Below are 19,032 nucleotides of genomic sequence, written 5' to 3'. Positions count from 1 at the left end.
GCGGGGGGCATCACCCCAGGACGTGCGCGTCAGTTGCGCTCACACTGACGGCCAGCGACGCAGCTTCAGGCTGCAGTTGAACTATCCACCCCGCCGGGGTGGGTCGACGTGCCCCGTTGCGGACGCGGCATCGCACACGGCGGGCGGGTGCCGCGGCGAGGGTGCCATCCTGGGGTGCTTCGCTGTCAGCGGCAGGCCCTATCAGCGTGCGGAACAGCGAACACGCTGATAGCGGATCCTGGCGCGAACTCAAACGCAGCCGCGCAATTCAATTGAAGTACGCGCTCGCTCGCTGGACTGAACGCTCGCACTTGGCGCGGGGGCGTGCGGTTTTGGTGAGTGGGTGGTTTGTTTGGACGGACACGTATTCTCCGCTGGAACAGTGCGCGACTGACTACACAGTACCACACCAGAAGTACACGGTGCACATGCCACTGCAGCCTGGACCTCCCGCGCGAGGAGAGGCCCCACGTGCGCACGAAGTCGCGAAGCTGCGAAGATTGGCCAGGATCACGCGTCCTCGCCGTGCGGTGGAAGGAGAGAGCCGTTCTATTCGGGGCTGGTGCGGCTGATGCTGAGCGAGCAGCGAGCACGTATGACTGATCATGATGCGCCTTTGCATATCCGCCCATGCCCCATCCGCTCGTCCCCCGTCTGACGCGCTCGCACTCCCATCGGCCAGGCCCAGGTCCGCGTCCCAGGGCCTGTGGCGTGCGTGCTGGCGCTGCGCGTCAGGCTGATGGGTTGCCGGATCGGGTCGAAGCCAATCGCTGGTCGACTGCGGTGTCCTCGTCCGGCCGGGCGCCGCCGCCAGCCTGTCCGTGCACCTGCCCGCCGGCGATCACACGTGTGTGCGTTTCTGGTATGTCTGTCACGGTGTGCCCCTTTTACCTTCCGCGTTTGGGTTGTCTTCTCTGGTCCTCCTTCTTCAGATCAGTTCCGTACACCTAGGGCTGCCCACCAGTCGGACTGCACACGCGTACGGGGTGATGCAGCCATCCATGGCACCGCAGACGTCGTACACGTCCGTCCACCCACACCGCAATCGACCACACGAAGACGTCTCGCCGTCCTTCTAGACAATTGCCATCGTCATCGCGGCGAGCCATCATCAGACGCGCACGCTCACAGCTGATCCAGCGGCTCGACGGCGCGATCGAGAGTTCTCCCGCGTGGGTGGGCAGACAATCGAGGCGAGCCGCCCGCGCCCGCCGTCAACGTCCCCATCACCCAACGCGAGCGCGAGGGAGGCTCGCCGCCGCGTCTACCAGGACAGTCCAGGCCTTGGTTCCACGGACGAGTGAGGGCAGCGTCACGTACGCTGACGTTGGTGAGTGTCGCACCGTTGACAGCCTGAGAACACGCAGCGCGCGGGATGGTGTTCTCCCAGAACAAGCTCAACTCGCCGGTGGCCCTCAGTCTGAGGCTACGAGTGAATGCCGTGACGCGTGACGCGCGGCGCATGACAGCGGGGACCGTGTGTGGCAGGCCGCCCGCTCTCGCGCCGACGCGCTGCGGAGGGCCATGCGGGGCGCGTCAAAAAGTCAGCGCACGGCGACTCGGCTCGACGTGCGGCGTGCAAGGGACACGGCGGGGATGGAAGCGGGCGAGGAATTGGAATGGGGAAGAGCGACTGCGATTTGGGGAGAAGAACGCGTGACGCGACGTCCGTGCTGGGCGGGCGTGCCTGGTCGAAGCTCGCAGCAGGGGTGGCCGCCGCGGCCACTGCTTCGTGCGAGTGATGAGCGGTCCCATTTCCGGCAGGCTGCGAAGGTTCGAGGTCAGGGCTGCTGGGGATGCCAGAGCTTGTCTGACGTCTGCGGACACGTCTGGCCACGCCCGGTCTCGTGCGCGCGTCGGCGGTGTGCGCGCGGGGGCACGCCAGAAGACGACTAGCGTACTCGGACGCGGAGATATGCATGGCTCGTTGCTACTACTGGCATAGCTGGTTCGCGGGCGCGATGATGCGTGACGCCGACCGCACACACAGACGTATATGGATTTTCCCCGAGGTTGCCGCGCGCCCACAAGGATGCGCCATGCGTCCGTTCGGAATGGCACTACGTTTGCCTTCGGTTTGCCTCCGAGAGATAGGGACGGAGAACCGGTCACGAGGATGGTGCTGCTTCGAGTTCGCGGACTGATGATGGATTGCGGGCGGGCCACCGCGCTTGGGTTCGCCCTTTGCTCTTCGCAGCTCGGGCGCACGCGTACGGTGACGCACCCGCGTGGCATACGTCGTTCGCGAAAATTGTTTGCTGCGAGCACGGGGGCGGCCGCAACGTCACGGACACATGCTAGGTCTGGTTACGTATCAGTGGATTGCCACGGGCACGCGATGTACGTGACGTACATCCCAGTGCGTCGGTGGGCTTTCCTTTTCCTCGTCTTCGCAGACATGTCCCGACGAACACCCTGTGTTTCAGGAGTTGATGAGCAGGTCTCTATGGCGACTCGGGGGAGGGGAAATTTTGGCTTGCTTCTTGCGTGGTGGTCATGAATCGACTCCGCGGAAATTTGCATGGGAGGCTGAAGGTACGTCACCTCGCTTGCCAATCTCCGCACGAAGATCGTCGACGAACATGAAATTTACTCAAACCTCTCGAAGTATTCTCGGAGTTGATTCTCGTCGATTGCCGTACAATCCATCGAGAACATGCAACTCGAAGCGGAGATGGTAGTATATTCGCGGAGATGACACATGCATCTCCGTCCGGCGTGACACCCGCCTCCGATCGAGGACACAGCTAGAAGGCACAGTCTACGGGTGCTGTGCGCCTCGAGGACACGGTTGGCAGTTCGAGTCAAAGAGAGAGGTCTCAGTCATCTGCCACTTCAAGTTGGAGAGGTCATGTTTCGCGGGAGAGGATGTCAGACCGCAGACTCCCATTTGCAATGTATAAAAGCTAGACACGCACCCTGACCCGGACGACGACAGACCATGCATGTTGTCGAGCGGGGTGGACTGTCCTTTGCGTCCTCTGGGATGTCCCGCCGCCTGCGATTCCATGTCCGGTCCGCACGGGATGACAGGACGAGAAAACTCGGTGTGCTCGGTCCTCTGACGGGCTCGGGTAAGTACAACCACCAGCCGGGAGATACACAACATCAGTCGCTCACAATGAGAACCCAGCGGGCCATCCGCATCCCCCAAAGAGACGGCGACAGCGCAGCTCGTCTGCCAGATGGGCCTCGCAAGTCGAGATCTTGCAACGGCACTGCAAGCGGGAAATCCGAATCAATGCACCGCCCACCGTCGGATAGTACTTACCAACGCACCACTCACTGGTTGTTCCAAATCCCCCCAGATTCGTGCGCCGTAGACGCGCGATCGAGCCACCGTACATCAGAACAACATCAGAACAGATCAGACACAGGTCATGTGTGAGTACGCCGCTGCTGTCCCTCGCCTGATCCCCTCCCGCGACGCTGCCAGAACCGTCACAGTGGCGTGACGGGCCAGCGGATCAGTGATGCAAGTGGCCCGCGCGCGGACACTGGCAGATCTGTTGTTTGTATATCGCGGCGCACAGATGGCGGGGTGGCCTGGAGCTCGGACGAAGGGTGGCCGCTTGACTGGGACCGAATGGGATGCGGCGCGGTTGCCGGCGGATCGAGCACGAGTCAGGCTGGGAGATGTTTGTTCGTTGGTGCTGCTGCAGTCGCTGCGTTTGGTGGTCTGGTTATCGGTGAAGGTAAGTGTGCAGACTCTGATCGACGAGGTGAGGTGACGAGCATGCCAGTGCGCGCACGCCCTGTACGACTGTGTAGCGACTGCGCGTTACTTCCTGCTACACTCTCCTTTGACCTTGAGGGACTGAGGGGATGCTCAGCGGCAGCGCCTTCGGCGCTCGTCACCGCAACGAACACTCCCCAGTTCACCTCGCACGAAACTCAGGCGTGGCACCAACCGTGCCCCTCTAGGTGGGCCGCGGCGAGTGCTCTCCGTCAGCGCCCTGACATGCGAATCTGACGTCGACGGTCGGCCCCTCTACGACCGAGACAGATCAATTTAAGCAATGTGCCTTTACACATCATTGTTGGTTCGTCGAACTTTGAATGACAAGGTCTAACGACGTACTACCATTCCGGTGGTCCTGTCTTGCTTAAAGGGAGAGGGCCGCGCTTCGAGCCCAAGGATTAATGGGCACGATCCGCAGTGCTGGGGCGACGCTCTTGTGGCCGTGAGCTTGTGGGACGGGAACTTCGACGTACTGTCAGCATGGCATGGGCTTTGACGGATGGGAGTTGGGAGTGCAGATTCGGGGAATCTAAATTGGCAAGCGGATGTAAGTCATGATTGGGCGAAGGCTCGCATGATGAACCCAGTACCCAAAGTGTTGTGAGACCGCTCATTCGGGCCTTTTGTGCTCTCAGCGCGGACTGGAGTAAGTGCGTTCCACGGTGATTCCCCCGCGGAGAAATGAAGAGTGAGTCAGTACTGACAGGAGCAGAGGTAAGATCACCATACGCGTATACGTACGCACCAGAGTTCTGTGCGGCGGCGTGCGACCAGTGCGGTCTTGATCCTAGCCTTAATCTTCCGGACTTTGCAATGTACATATCGACGGGCTTAATGCTTACTCGTTGACTGCTGGCATACGTGCCAACCCATCAAGCCAACAACGCCTCAACGGCGAACACGGGATCGCACATTGACGTCGACAAGCAAGAGCGCCTGAGGGCGACCAAAGAGGCTAGCACCGATTGCGCTGCTGACGGTCTTCGCGGTGCATCGAACCAACGTCCACCGCTAACAACGAAGTCAATTGGGGCATCAGATTGATACGCCCGCATCGCGATGCGTAGATGAGATACCAGTGGGGCGTATCACATTGATGAAGAATTCTATCCATGCTATTCACTGCCGGGTGGTTTGTCGCGGAGCCCCATCCGTCGCTCACTGCGGCGCTGTGGACGGTCAACACAATTGCCGAGCGCTGAACACACAGCTGTACAGATGGCACAGACAGATCCCGCTCGACATCAACGCCGTCAGAGCTCCATTCGACATACCAACGCCCACGGACCGACTCCCGGCGTGGATGTGCACGCCCATCCAAACTGACTGGCAGGGATGCCAACCCTGGGATTCATCCTCTCGACGCCCAGTCTCGGGTCGTTCGACTGTCCGCGCAGGAAGATGTGTTCGCTGCTCGAGCGCATCGCAGCCATGATGATGATGTAGCCAGTGGTGTATCCCGAGCTCAACACACGCACCAATATGCATCATGAGTGATCCTGCCGCGCTTCGCGGACGTCAAACGCACTGCACAGACTCTGGCAGTGGCTGATCCTCTTGACCCAGACGTTTGGAATGAAGGAAGTCCTTCCGAGAAGCATGAGTTTCAGTCAGGAGCGCGAAGACTCCGCACGAACTTATCCAGGTGTGCGACCGTTCGCATGTCGCAGCCTCAAGGTTTGCCCGTGGCATGAACCGCGGTAGTAGCTCAACCGAAGTGCTGGGTTGGCGCAAGTCTATGCCTGATGCATGGTGAGGATTCCCGCGGACGCGAACAGTGCACAGACGGTGGATACACTACACACCTTGCTCCCTGCCTACATCCCTCCTCCGACGTGGCATGCAAGCCACGAGTTGCTTCGCCGCAAAGTTCTCTCAAACCAAGAGGCAGATGGCAATGTAACAACGATCATTCATTGAGGAAGGCGAGCAAGCCCATGCATAACAGACATGATCCAAGACGACGACGGTTAAGTGCGAGATGTGCCAATAGCTGATTAGCCGTCTACCAGTAGATGAAAGCAGACGGCATGCCCAGCTGGAGGCCCCGAGGGTCGATTTGCTCGACCGCGAGTCTACAGAGCAGACCGGAGCGAGGACGTCCCCTCCGACGACGGCGACGCTGGCTCCAGGTCGAGGTGACTGTGAGGAAACAAGCGCCCGTACCAGCGCGATTTTCTCTGCGCGCGGGCCCGTGCGTGGGAACTTCGAGGGCGGGCGTATATCTGGACGCGGCGCGATTTTCTTCTCTTTAACGAAAGTTCACCTCGTGTATATTTGGGACGCTCTTCTCTTCCAAGGCGGCGTTCTGAAAGTTTGGCGAGGGAGAGCGAAGAGCTCCATCTCAAGATCGTGACGATGCCTTTATGTCTACGTTGTCCGCGGCCCGTGTTGGAGCTACACACTTGTATGTACGTACGCGTACGATATCTCTGGCGAATCCAAATGGTTTATCTCTTGCAACGCTGAGTGGCATGGCAGAACACGTCAGAGGAAGTCTGTGGCGAGGAACCTCGTGAACAGCGCGCTTCGTGTCCGGAACAGCACACAGTTCATAACCTTGGTTTTCGAAGGCTACCTGCCGATGATAATGGATTGCTGTATTTGTCTAACGGAGATAGAGGTGAGCTGTCCACAGTACACACATGTGCTATCTGGCGGCGGCCTCCTCCGCTTCCCCTCGAGTCTATCTCCCACCGTGAAGATTCCACCGCCTCTGCCCACTCAGCCAGGGTCCACTCTGGTCCACTGCTCTACTACGCTACAGGCTTACTGCAACTTAGTCAGGCCTCTGTGCCTCGCTCAAGTCCTGCTGTGACAAGCTACGAAGGTGAGATTCAACGATATACTACCTGGACGACCTACCCCTGGTATGGACCCGGTTCGATGTAAGCATCACACAAACTGAACAGGTGCAGCTACACCGCCCTGTCGGCTAGAAGGGCGACTTGGTTCACGGTATGTCTCTCCCCGCGGAACGTGATTCTAAGTGACGGGGTCAATATGTAGGGCAGCGACCGAAAACCACGGTATAATCACGGACATGAACGTTCAAGATATCCAATTGCCATGGTTAACGAACTTCCCAAACCCAAGGAACGTCCCGTACAGGTTGCCCATGTATCATAGGTGCGCTCGAATTTTACAGTGCTAGCAGTAATGTTTACGCGTACTTATATTGTGATTTGTCTACCGACAGTGAAGACTATGCACCCTTCCCGCAAGAGCTGACTGATCGCATCTGCGAGCACCTATGGGATGATCTCGTAACGCTCGCGAGTTGTTGCCGCGTCTGCCGCGCTTGGTACCACGCTGCGCGGCGTGTCTTCTGGGATCGAGAGACGTTCGTGGAAAACCGTGCAAGGTTGAAGGACATTGCGCATGTCCTCCTGGCGAAGCGTAACCAACCATACTTCGAGCAGTGCAACCGGCTGTCGATACATGATAACCGTCAAGAGCCGTTCGCACGTACATGGCCCTTGCTCATACCTGGACACGTTCTACCGAGACTGAGTCAGGTATTCCTCAATGGCCTTGACTGGTCGACCGCTGGGCCCCATCGTCTCTTCTACGACCGCCTCTCATTTTATACCAGCGTTTATGGCGGCCCGTTTGTGGAAATAATCGGATCGCACGAAATGTAACAGTACCTACGAAAAGTATAATAAATGCACGAAATGTGCAATCACGAAAAGTTTGGAACCACTCACGAAAAGTTTGGATGATCACGAAACTCGGAAGGGTACACGAAATGTATGCTCACGAAAGTCGGCTTGCATGAATCAGTGCGCGCGCAGTGTGACGCGAGTGTGATCGAGTGACCGTTTGTCACCGAGTGTGACACGTGAGTGCGTGGCCTTAGCCCGCCTCCGGCACTCAGCTTCGAATTGTAGCGGCCAAGATTTTTTAGGTACATTCAAAACACATAAAACACGCGTCTCGCGCACAGAAACATCCTGGGGAAGTCGCTCTTCCGCCACGAGTTGAATAAAGACATCGCACTCGCGCGCCACCGCGCCACCGCGCCACCGCGCCACCGCGCCGGCGCTTGTGGCTGTGGCTGCGCGCGTACCACTGCGCGCAGTCACATTGACTGCTGTAGTCCAAGTCAGATCCCCTAGGCAGCTAGGTTCTAGCTTTATCTTACGTTCTTGGCCCCTTGGCCCTCGCACATTCATGTATCTAGTGACTAATGAAAGAAATATAGCCGGTGCCACATGTCATGAAGTTGCGAAACTTCAAACAGACTCGCCGTGTAATATATTGCGCTTCTAAAGCATGTGGACCGCTCATGATCTTGGCTTTGCTCTAATTGGCCATCTTCCGGAAACACAGTCCGATTCGTGTGTAATATGTTGCATAAATGCATATGTCTCGAGGTGATTTCACTGCTTTGTCTTGATGATTCGAGTCACTGGGAGCATTTCCGCTTTTCACAATCACCTGCACTGTTGTTCTGATTCCGTTCCACAGGTCAAGCTTAAAGCCGTATAAAAGCTGGCTTGTCCTACCGGAAGTTCTTTAGTACTAGTAGTCAATACATTGCATTTGCTGCTCCGAGTATGCTACTATTGTACAAGACAGAAGCACATAATACACCCGCCGGCGAGGCGGGGACGAGTGATGGCCTGCAGTCCATCTGCAGGACCGCGAGCAACAGCAGTTCGTCAGCGCAAACACCTTGTCGATGTCCGGCTTCAGGGTTGACCAGCCGCAGGCGCGCACAAGGTCCTCGAACCTGCCGCTCCTCTCCACCAATGAGGCTCTCCCTACCCGAGTCTCGCCGCCGTCCAGATTGACCGCTTGCGCGTATCAGCTGTGCAGCCCGCATACACTCGCGGTGTGTCTACATACCATTCAGCATAAGACAGAGTCCGCCATCATGAGATTACACAAACACACGGACTCACCAGTCATAGTGACAGTGCGCAGACTCGCGCCGCGGAGCCTGTTGACGAAGACCTCGAGCTGCCAGCAGTATCATCAGGAAATAACCCACCTGAGAATTCCCGTAAACACTGCATAATCATCAAGCTTTCGCGGTAATATTGAGTTTTACCTTGTATCTGATAAACAGCAGAATTAGCCATGTCCTTCCCCGTCGAGTCAGAACGACGAGGTAATCTCTGGATTTCTCGGGCAGTAGCTCGACGTTACTTAGTGTTTCCGAGCACAATATCGTCCATTTTCATATTCACAGGATAAATCCAGATGCACAAGATAGTGGATAGGATCATTGATGAGATTGACGGTCATTACAGTATCTATGGTAGGTATATACATGCTGCGTATCTTCCAACCATGAACCTCGCAAACACCGCGTCCACACGCCCCGCCCGTCCAGCCACACCCACTTGTCTAGTGTGATGTGTCAAAGCGATAGGGAGGGACATGCACGTACTGCGGGGAAGACAAGCGCGAATAGCGCCACGTTAGCGAGGCTGCTGCCCCACATACATAGGGCTGTTGCCAGTGAGGGGAGGCCCGATGCATCTGGCCTTTAACAATCAATCGGGATATGATTCAGCCACACAGACGCAACACAGACGCACCAAAGGCCCAATAGTATGCCCAATGCTCCTCTAGGGATCTCACCCTTCTTGACAGCGAGAGTCCCCTCATGATCCACACATGCCTTCACAATCCATGAGCACCTGGCAAACACGCGCAACTCACCACTTACTCAAAGCAATAACATCTACAGCATCATCAGCCAGGATCTCACCGACACTGTCACAGAAACACGCGTCGACCCAGCAGAAGAACGCGAAGCCCGCAAACGGGCCCACCACAGCCTACAGGCACGCGCCCGAGCGCGAGCGATGTCGCGACCATGAGCCTGCCGTACGCGGAGGTCGCGAGGGAGTTGAGGACGCCCGTGTACGTCGAGGGCGGCGCGGGGCCTGCGCGGGGCCCGTGCTGCAATGTGGAGGTGCGCTTCGCAATCAGGCCGCACCAGTTCCTCTGCGCGTCAGCGTTAGCGACCACTCAATGCAGCGACAGATCGCGGTCCGGCGAGCAAGGTGTGGCGATTCCGTGCGAGCGCAATTGCGCGTGAACGGAAAGTTGTGACGACGAGGTAAGAATTAAGTAGATTGCTTGACAACGAGACGGGATGGCTTACCTGCTGGTCTTTTCTAAGCTTGCGTGTCGATGAAGACACGACGTCCGTTGGTGTGTACTTGGACACAATATATCGACGCCTGGGGAGCACGCGCAAGGGATGGCCGTGCGCGTCGCGCGGTGGATCGTGACCGACGCGTTCCGGCGAGCTGGGTGCGGGGAGACGTGATGCGTCAGTGTATTTGAGCTGCCGCGCACGGACCGGCCGCGTCGACAAGCACGGTACGAACGACCTTGAGGGGATCGACGATCATGTCCACCATGCACTCACCCTTGCTGGCGTCATAGCCCCATGCGAACTTGTCCTCCGCGCCGTATTGCTGGATCATGGTGCCGATGGGACAGAGCTTTCCTCGTCTGCGTGCTTGAGGATGGTCTACACGGGGTATGAGAGCGCGCTTGATGATGGACACGCTGAGTCCTGGTCAAAGTTGGCGGTCGGCATGGGCTTCATGTTGGGCAGGCCGTCACCTGCAAGCCAGGTGCGTTGGGCGAGGGATGTCTTGAGGAAGGTGACCCTCCTTGACGGCCGCGCGCGTGGCGTTGAGTGCTGCGCCTTGACGTTGGTGACGACGGCAAGTGATAGAGGGATGAAGTGACGCGACACAGTACAGATTTGAGCGCTTGACCACTGACGTGGCGCGTCGTGGCAAGAAGTCATGTGACACTTGTCCCGCTGGCGTTTCTCGTTCCTGTGCAACTTGTCTTCCCAATGTCTTCCTCCCCCTGCATCGCCGATGTCAGCTTGGCGCAGAGAGTCAATCCGGTCTCCTCAGGGCATCCAAGGTCAGCCACCTCCCAGACATTCTCCCCACCCTTGAGGGCACCGCCCAGGTGCGTTGTCAGCCACTCATCATTTCCGAGGATATCATCAGGAAGGAGGACACCATTGTCCTTGTCCTCAATGGAGGGGTCTCAAGAACACAATCCCGACCACAGGTGAGTACGGTCGCACGAAGCTCGGATCGTCAAGCGGGCGCTCTCGTACCTCGCGCGGACGATCTTCGCGAACACGGGCGAGGAGAGCTCTGTCCTCGTCAGCACCATGACGCAGCAGTACGGCGAGGAGGACAAGTTTGCGTGGAGCTACGACACGTGCAAAGGTGAGTTAAACGATTTATTTGCGGCTAATATTGTTGACCCATGTAAGGTTCTGTGCGCTGTGCTCATCGATGTGGTGGGCCCTGTTGTACACGACGAACGAAGTGAGCTGAAGGCTCCCATGTCAATCCGCAATAATGCTAGACAATTAGGTGTTGCCGGCGGCCCGAAGATCACAAAAGGTATGTACACATCTTCCTCTCCACCACATCGTGCTCACCCGCTCGCAGATGGTGTTACGGTCGCCAAGTCAATACAGCTGAAGGACAAGTTCAAGAACCTCGGTGTTCAGTAAGCTGTCCCCTCGTGTACGGCATCCAGCTTTCCGCTAATCCGCCGTGCAGCCTCGTTCAGGATTTCGCCTCCAAGACGAACAAGATTGTTGGTGACGGCACGACCACCACAACCATCCCCGTGCGCGCCATCTACGCGGAAGGTGTGAAGAACATCGCCGCCGGCTGCAACCCCATGGGCCTCCGCCGCGGTTCCCAGGCCGCTGTCGAGCGCGTCGTCGAGTTCCTCTCTTCGCACGCAAAGACCATCACCACCACCACCGAGATTGCCCAGGTCGCTACCATCTCTGCAACGGCGATGCTCACGTCAGAAACCTCATCGCTCAGGCCATGGAGAAGGTCGGCAAGGAGGGCGTTATCACCGTCAAGAAGGCCCGCACGATCAACGACGAGATCGAGCTTACCGAGGGCATGCGCTTCAACCACGGCTTCATCTCCCTGTACTTCGTCACCGACGTCAAGAGCCAGAAGGCCAAGTTCGAGAAGCCCCTCGTCCTCAGTGAATCGAAGATCAGCCGTCTCCAGGATATCCTCCTGCGGACGTGGTGTTTGCGAGGGTCACGGTTGGAAGATATGCAGCATGTAGATACCTGCTGTAGATACTGTAGTACATGGTCGTCAATGTCACTATCTTACCCATTATCTTGCTGTGCATGTGAATCAACCTGTGAATATGAGAATGGAGGGCTGGATTGTGCCTGTATTGTGCTCGGAAACACTAAGTAACGTCGAGCTACTGCCCGAGAAATCCAGAGATTACCTCGTCATTCTGACTCGACGGGGAAGGACATGGCTAATTCTGCTGTTTATCAGATACAAGGTAAAACTCAATATTACCGCGAAAGCTTGATGATTACGCAGTGTTTACGGGAATTCTCAGGTGGGTTATTTCCTGATGATGTGCTCCAGTACTCCTCACCGTGCACGCCGCCCGTCCATCAGAACTTCTCTGATTTCGGTTACGGGCTGTGACGGGCCGTAACGGTTGCTAAAATCCCGATTTTACATCGCGTCAGCGTGTCAGACGTTAGCAAGACTCGCCGCATTTTACAGGGTAGGGAAGATATGGCGATCGCGTCGCTAGATAGTCGTTACTTAACCATCACAGCTCACTGAGTCACACAGCCGTCAGCAAGTGTTAACTTACTGCTGCAGCTCCTATTCTCCGGTAGCAATAAATGTCATTTGAATGTATGCTATACATTGTAGACTACTACTGTACTAATAATAAATGCACCCGCCCGGGTATATACTCGCCGCAGCGGGTACGGGTTGCGTGTGGGTAACGCGGGTTCGTGAGTCCACGGGTGGGTTTGTGGTTAAGTCGACCGGTGGGCGAGTGACCATTCGGGTGAGCGTACGAACATGGGGCGGGAAGATGTACACTCGCACGCGGGTGTCCGTGCAATCGTGCGGGCAAGTGGGTGGGCAAAGGATCAAGCGTGCAAGCGACTCACCAACGACCATAAGCGGGAAACTTGAAAGAGCGAGCGGGATACTCACCATAGTCGGTAGTGTCTCCCTCCCTCCTTTTCAGACCCATGCTTCACGCCCGATTGGGCTCGCCATTCTTCTTGCCATCTACCAGGCTCACATGATACTCCACGACGATCTCGTCCTATGCGACGATCTCCTGCTTGCCATCTGCAGGGTCGGTGTATAGCCATACGACGCCCTTCCCGTCCTGCATATCAAGCCCTGCTCCTCAAACTTCCCGATGAAGATGTCGTGTGCAAACTGGTCTGTGCACGCGTCAACGAGGAAGCCGACCGTGCACACGGTCTCGAGTGCGGGGAAGAGCGTGTGGTGCTGCAGGAGCGAGTGAAAGTGGTCTTGTGCGTGGCTCGGCCAGTTTGGGTACAGGCGCGAGATGCCCATCCTGCGGATGCCGATGCGGCGGAGAGTGCAGTCGGCATGTGTAGCTCGGGCGTGGGCGCGTTCCGCGAGGGCGTGGGTGGTGCGGAGAAGGTGGGCGAGCGCGTGCTGGAGGCTGGGAAAGCGTGAGTTGAATAGAGGGATGGCGGTGGTGGGAAGCGTGCATTGAGCAGCTTCTCGCGGCAGTCAAAGACGAACGTCTCGAGCGTGGGGCAGATGTCGGGCTGCAGGAACGTGGTGATGCTAATTGGGGAGCCTTGGTATGAAAAGATGTCATCGGGAGCAGCTTGAGCATAGTGATCTTTGACACGTACGGGGTGCTATTACAGCGTAAATACGCGTCCAGAACGAGTCTGCGAAGAGCGAGAATCGACAGCGAGGCGGAGACTACTCAAGCGTGGACACAAGAGGGTGGGAGTGAGTCGGCGGCAAGGCTCTGCCAGATGGCGAAGCTTGATGAGAGCATGGTCTTGAGCGTGCACATCGACTGTTGCAGGCGGCGAGCATGGGAGAGTGGCAGCAAGCCGACAGCGAGGGGGGGAGAGACGGCTTCGAGGCTTCAGGCTGGACGTGAGCGTTGGCGTCGGGAGGCCCGCGTGGCGGTCGAGGATCGCGAGCGCGAGCGGCGCGGACTGCGTGCCAGAGTGGCCAGAGCAGCTCGAGCTCTTGCCGGAGAACAAGGTCATGGAGAGCGAGATGGACGCGCTCAGCGCGACGGGGAACATGAAGTCGAGAGCGAGGACATGCCACGACGCTGAGTCGCAGCTGCACCGGGACGCGCAAGTGCCATAGTGACTTGCCCTAAACCGCCTAAGCGCCGGCGGCCACGTCCTCGCTCTCGTGTCCCTGTCCACGTCGTGGTGCTGATCTGGGGCAAACGGGTCGGTGTACCGTACCGGATTCTGGAATGCCTCCTCGTCGTATGGCTGCAAGGGCGGTGATATCGAGGCGCTCGGTAATGTGGTCCTCGTGAGTTCGGTAGCTCTCTACTGTATCCCTCGACGCGCGCACCGTCTCGCGCACACTCTCTAAGGCTCCAACCAAATAATATATATACTGTGTATATACGGTTTATACTACATACTTTTTACATATACATACGGCACAGCCGTACACTGTATATATACAGTATGCTATACTGTATATGGTATCCCGCCTTCCCAAAATGGAAGTCGAACATGAGGCTCTCAAGAAGAGGCGCGTCGCGCTTGTCAGCCACATGAGAAGCCAATCACCTTCGTCCGGCGAGGGCAAGGCACGGAAAAGTTTATTATGCTATCACGTCCCTGTCTGCGCACCTGGCTACAAGCCAGGTGCAGAGGCTGCTGCGCCTTGCCCCGCTGCGTGACGGCTCTTTTTGCGCTCAAACTCCAAGTCCTACTTCCCAGACCTACATCCGCCGTCAACCCTCACGGTTCAATCAACGATGGCCTCCCAAGATCACGACAGACTCGAAGAATTGGTTGAGGAGATAGTTGACCTGAGCAAGCGCCTCCCAGCTACGATTGCCGATGCAACGAAAGAGGACAAGATTTACCATGTTATGACCAACATCAACGAGGAGTCCGCTTGGGCAACCTTCAACCGTCGGTTCGACATCCTCTTCGGCGAGGATTGCCGTGACAAGGACGGTCGGCTGCACTACGTACGACGCGGGCGGCATGGCATGGCGAAGGTAGCAAGCTATCTAAGTCGGGTCATTATGAACGAAGACACCCTGAAGGGCTTCTACGCCCTTGCAGCTATCAAGCTCGAGAGGTTACGAACCGAGCTCAGACTCCTGGTATTGTACGTCAATCAATCTCGTTATAAATGCATGCAAAGACAAGGGGTCGTTTATCACTTTACACAGATCTGAATCTGAGTCTAGGGCTGGAGGCTCGGGGACAGCAACAGATCTTCAAACCGTTGAAGCGACCACGCTGATGGCGGGGGGCAATGATGGCGTTCAGACACGTGTTGTCGGGGGTGAGGCAGGCGAGGCAGAGGCGGCGGGCAGCGCTGGCGGGAACGCGCAGTCGATGAAGGGTACAGACGGCACGGGCAGTACTACACAACCTGGGACTAGTAGGGCCGGGTTACCCAACACAGCTGGTAAGAACTAGGATAAACGCAATGAGCAAATATCACTCACCTTAATATTGCGCAGTGAGCGCACGGAACACCGGCGGACCACTCCCTACAAAGCGCAAGACTGGCGGGACGAGCAGTGCGCAGCTACTGTCGGAAGGTGCGATCCGTCACTGAACATTTGTGACACGGTACGATAAACTCACCAGTATGTAAAGCTACGATCCCCGACGATCCGCGTGATAAGACGTACAAGGGCGGGACCAACCGCGCGCAGTCTGCGGATCCAGTCCCAGCATACACTGTCGATGAAGACGGGCACGACATCGTCCCTGATAGCAATGACGAACAACCGGTAAGTATTGCGTAGAATAATAGTAGAGACGCGGACCGCTGAGGGCGGGACTTACTATATGATTCCAAGCGACGGCCCGCCAAACGCAAGTATATCAATGTTGATACCGACAGTTCGGACTCGAGCAGTCTTGCGGTGCCGTCTGATGATGAGACGTCCGGTGATGAAGAAGACGAGTCGCCCTTGGAGGATGAGGTGGTAGCGGCCGCGGCAAGTGGGAAGAGCGCAGCGAAGGGGAAGGGGAAGAGCGTCGTGAAGGGGAAGAAGGTGAAGGGTAGCGCAAAGGAAGGGAAGAATAAGGTTTGCGCGCTGCATAGCCTCATTCGTCCGCGGCAGACCGTGACTGATGGACCGCGGTATCTCCCCACTGGCAGCACCGCGGCACGGCAAGTTCACGGTTGCACGTCAAGAAGAAATCGTCCTATCGCCGCCCACCGCGTCCGCCGAAGAAACAAAAGGGCGCGCAAGAGCCTGAGCCCTCGCATGCCCCCACGAACTCTTCGACCTCTCACCGGCGGCGCACAACCGTTGAGGACGTCGAGGACGAGGACGAGCCTAGCCTGTCCGATGGGCGTTCAGCGCTCCGTGATGTCGAGGCGCGCGAGAAGGCTCAGCAGCAACGTACGGGGACGCGCGGCCCAATCAACCGCACGTTCCAGCACTGGGAACCTCCCCGCGCAACACTCGACCCCAAGGCGGGCAAGCGTTGGACGTTCAGATGCAAATTCTGTGCTAGGTAAGCCTGATCGCTTTATGATCTTCATAGCAGTGCAACTTACGGGCCTGGTTGATGTTCCGTCCTCAGTGAACGCAGCTTCGAGCGGTCGGTCGACAGCAAAGATTGGGCCGACGAGAAGAAACGGCCTGCACTCGGAAACCTCTCGATACACACGAAACAGAAGCACCAGGACGAGGCGGCTGCTGCTGCTGCTGCTGCCGCCGCCGCCGCCGCCGCCGCCGATGGCACTGTGCCAGACAATACCGAGAGCCACCAGTCGACCTCAGGCCCCCGTCATGGCTTCACGCAAGCCAGCGCGAAGCTCATGGAGAAGTACCTAGAAGATGGCAAGCTCAATCCGACACTTGAGCCGACGCAGCGCGGTTTCCTACAGGTCTTCGCGGCATGGATCATTGAAGATGACCTCCCCTGGACGACCGGCGAGTCTCCCGGCCTTGCGCGGATGTTTCGCTACATGCAATCAAAGTTCATGCTCCCCTCGGACACGACGGTACGGAATACTGTCGCTACGATCTTTGCACAGCTGCACGCAGAGGTCGTGAAGGAGCTTGCGGTGAGTGTGCAGCCCTGTTTCGTCCTTGATACATCTCACTGAGCCACGCTGTTTGGCCGCCTGACTGTAGGCGGTTAAATCACGCATCGCGTATTCAACAGACACCTGGACGACCAAGTCGATGATGTATACGTTCGCCGGGACCATTGCCAACTTCATCGACGACGACTGGCAGCTTGTGGAACGTCTGATCGACTTCCGCCATCTCTTGGACGATGAGCACGAGGGTGTCAACGCGGCAAAAGCGTTCATGGAGTCAGGAAGCAAGCGCGGTAGCCTGGATAAGATAAGTCTCATCTGTGTTCGTCAATCCTACGGAGCTATACAGTGATATCACTTCATAGCTTTGACGATGGACAACGCCGCAACAAATGACGTCCTGGCAAGGACGTTAGCTGGGCTACTCATGGAGAAGTATGGCATTCATTTCTCACCGGAGAACGGCCAGATTCGATGCCTAGCACATGTCGTCAATCTGGTCGTACAGAAGATCCTCGCGTCGCTGATCGATGAGGATGATCCTGATGTCAACGACTGGTATCTATTACACAAGTTCTTACCGTTTCACTATGACATCGACAGCGATGATGAGGTCGTCAACATGGAGGCTGTAGAGACCATTGCAGCAGATGAGCGGGATGCAGGGCTAGCCCCAGATGAAGAGAAGGATGCGCCTATTGATCCTGAAGAGCGGCTCAATGCGGTGCAGAAGGTATGTGACCTGTTCGTCTGTGCTGTGCGAGGTTGTACGAGTCACATAACCTACAGTTACGCCTGATTGTTCGGAAGATTGTCAGCTCGCCGCAGCGCCGTTCGTCATTCCGAAAGCATGCAAAACGTCACTACGATGGGAAAAAGAATCCGAGCGGGGGAAAGGAACTCAGCACGCTGATGCCTGTGCGCGACGTGCGCACTAGATGGAACTGTACGCACGCGATGATAGAGCGTGCTTTACTTCTCAGGAAGGTCCGGTGCTTCAATGTTTGCTCGTCTATTGAATATCATCCTTCTGACGCAGTCTGTTTGTAGGCTATCAATGGCTGGGTCGCAGAACGTGATGACCTTGAGTCGCTTACACTGATTCCCGACGACTGGAACCTATTACAGCAGTTAGCTGACCTTCTCGGTGTAAGTCTCCTTCTATTGTCCACGTCCAAGTGCAAAGTAGGTCTCATATCTTCTCAAGGCTTTCACACATGTCACGCATATCATGTCAAAGGGAGGCATGCCGACGCTTCCATGGGTCCTGCCGATGTACGATAACATGCAAACCGCGCTGAAGGAGACCATTGCTACTACAACTCTTCCAACGCTGTCGAAGGCTGCACAAGCTGGTCTTGCAAAGCTGGAGGAATACTATGCCAAGGCGAAGGAGTGCCAGTACAACGTGGTTGCTACTTGTATGTTCGCATATCCTCCAGTTCTCAATATTCTAATGCTCTCAACAGTGTGCCATCCATGTCTCCGTTCCAAGTGGTTTAAGCGGCTCGGCGCGCTGGAGAAGGTCAAGGCAGAAGCTCTATTTGAGCATGTCTTCCACGAGTACGAGCAGAAACAACCAAAGCGTGCAGAGGTCCAAAGGAAGGCACAACCCAATGAACCTCACTCGTTCCTTGACCGTCTTGCTGCGATCTCTGACGACTCAGAGGATGATCTTGCCAAGGCTGATCCCAAGCTGTCTGAGATGACACGCTGGCTACGATTCGAGGGAGGGAAGGGTCATTCGTATCGCCCACTTGATTGGTGGCGAGTGAGTTGATTGCTCTCACTACTTAATTGTTCCATTGTTGATCTGCATACACAGGAACACGCGCATGATTTTCCTGTCATTGCATCCATGGCTCGGGATTTCCTCGCTATTCCAGGAGCCTCTGTGTCAGTAGAGCGCTTGTTCTCAGCTTCTCGTCATCTCTGTGCAGACACGCGGAGTTCTCTGAAGGCACAGACAATCACCGAAGCCATGTGTGCAAAACGATGGCTCCAGGACGGTCTGTTTAAGTTCGACAAAATGAAGCTCTAATTGACCTATCATGTACCATATATACCATATATATACAGTATATATACATTATAATATAGTATACCATATATATACAGCTTTTGAGTATATGTATACTATATAGTTGGAGCCTTAACACTCTCCCTCGACCAGGCTCTCCCTCGACCAGATCGCCGCCCGCG

General features: G+C 56.6%; 7 protein-coding genes across 7 annotated transcripts; 4 read left to right on the top strand and 3 right to left on the bottom strand.

The window, feature by feature from the left end:
* Window positions 1-1,420: 1,420 nt before the first annotated feature.
* C8Q71DRAFT_383730 (uncharacterized protein) lies at window positions 1,421-3,397 on the bottom strand. The gene is made up of 5 exons (XM_047918214.1): window positions 3,280-3,397; window positions 3,121-3,218; window positions 2,919-3,061; window positions 2,354-2,415; window positions 1,421-2,303 (listed from the first exon to the last, which is right to left on the bottom strand). The coding sequence occupies exons 2-5, from the start codon at window positions 3,145-3,147 to the stop codon at window positions 1,537-1,539; spliced, it is 999 nt and encodes a 332-aa protein (XP_047773297.1). The 5' UTR covers window positions 3,148-3,218; window positions 3,280-3,397; the 3' UTR covers window positions 1,421-1,536.
* A 3,344-nt stretch (window positions 3,398-6,741) lies between these two features.
* Window positions 6,742-7,495, top strand: C8Q71DRAFT_383417 (uncharacterized protein). Its single transcript, XM_047918213.1, has 2 exons — window positions 6,742-6,871; window positions 6,942-7,495. The coding sequence occupies exons 1-2, from the start codon at window positions 6,786-6,788 to the stop codon at window positions 7,384-7,386; spliced, it is 531 nt and encodes a 176-aa protein (XP_047773296.1). The 5' UTR covers window positions 6,742-6,785; the 3' UTR covers window positions 7,387-7,495.
* A 1,016-nt stretch (window positions 7,496-8,511) lies between these two features.
* C8Q71DRAFT_727715 (uncharacterized protein) lies at window positions 8,512-10,194 on the bottom strand (the record flags this gene model as incomplete). Its single annotated transcript, XM_047921882.1, has 8 exons — window positions 8,512-8,588; window positions 8,653-8,710; window positions 8,742-8,760; window positions 9,295-9,396; window positions 9,419-9,440; window positions 9,532-9,706; window positions 9,867-10,014; window positions 10,064-10,194. The coding sequence occupies 8 exons, from the start codon at window positions 10,192-10,194 to the stop codon at window positions 8,512-8,514; spliced, it is 732 nt and encodes a 243-aa protein (XP_047773295.1).
* A 42-nt stretch (window positions 10,195-10,236) lies between these two features.
* C8Q71DRAFT_862795 (uncharacterized protein) lies at window positions 10,237-12,231 on the top strand (the record flags this gene model as incomplete). Its single annotated transcript, XM_047928074.1, has 7 exons — window positions 10,237-10,347; window positions 10,839-10,968; window positions 11,119-11,148; window positions 11,197-11,257; window positions 11,311-11,533; window positions 11,587-11,841; window positions 12,169-12,231. The coding sequence occupies 7 exons, from the start codon at window positions 10,237-10,239 to the stop codon at window positions 12,229-12,231; spliced, it is 873 nt and encodes a 290-aa protein (XP_047773294.1).
* A 618-nt stretch (window positions 12,232-12,849) lies between these two features.
* C8Q71DRAFT_887296 (uncharacterized protein) lies at window positions 12,850-13,868 on the bottom strand (the record flags this gene model as incomplete). Its single annotated transcript, XM_047928585.1, has 3 exons — window positions 13,509-13,868; window positions 13,333-13,454; window positions 12,850-13,249 (listed from the first exon to the last, which is right to left on the bottom strand). Exons 1-3 carry the CDS (start codon window positions 13,857-13,859, stop codon window positions 12,850-12,852), a joined length of 873 nt encoding a protein of 290 aa, XP_047773293.1. The 5' UTR covers window positions 13,860-13,868.
* Window positions 13,869-16,122: 2,254 nt separating this feature from the next.
* On the top strand, window positions 16,123-17,443 carry C8Q71DRAFT_687632 (uncharacterized protein; the record flags this gene model as incomplete). Its single annotated transcript, XM_047919817.1, has 5 exons — window positions 16,123-16,295; window positions 16,365-16,553; window positions 16,593-16,788; window positions 17,138-17,150; window positions 17,196-17,443. Coding segments are annotated over 5 exons (819 nt in total), but the record flags the coding sequence as incomplete, so codon positions are not given.
* Window positions 17,444-17,742: 299 nt separating this feature from the next.
* On the top strand, window positions 17,743-18,610 carry C8Q71DRAFT_717528 (uncharacterized protein; the record flags this gene model as incomplete). The annotated part of the gene is made up of 3 exons (XM_047921167.1): window positions 17,743-17,817; window positions 17,881-17,979; window positions 18,038-18,610. The coding sequence occupies 3 exons, from the start codon at window positions 17,743-17,745 to the stop codon at window positions 18,608-18,610; spliced, it is 747 nt and encodes a 248-aa protein (XP_047773291.1).
* Between the last annotated feature and the right edge of the window lie 422 nt (window positions 18,611-19,032).

The sequence above is a fragment of the Rhodofomes roseus genome, assembly GCF_022264815.1.
Source record: "Rhodofomes roseus strain CIRM-BRFM 1785 chromosome Unknown C8Q71scaffold_34, whole genome shotgun sequence".
Lineage (NCBI taxonomy): Eukaryota > Fungi > Basidiomycota > Agaricomycetes > Polyporales > Fomitopsidaceae > Rhodofomes > Rhodofomes roseus.
This window is presented reverse-complemented; position numbering and strand designations above follow the sequence as displayed.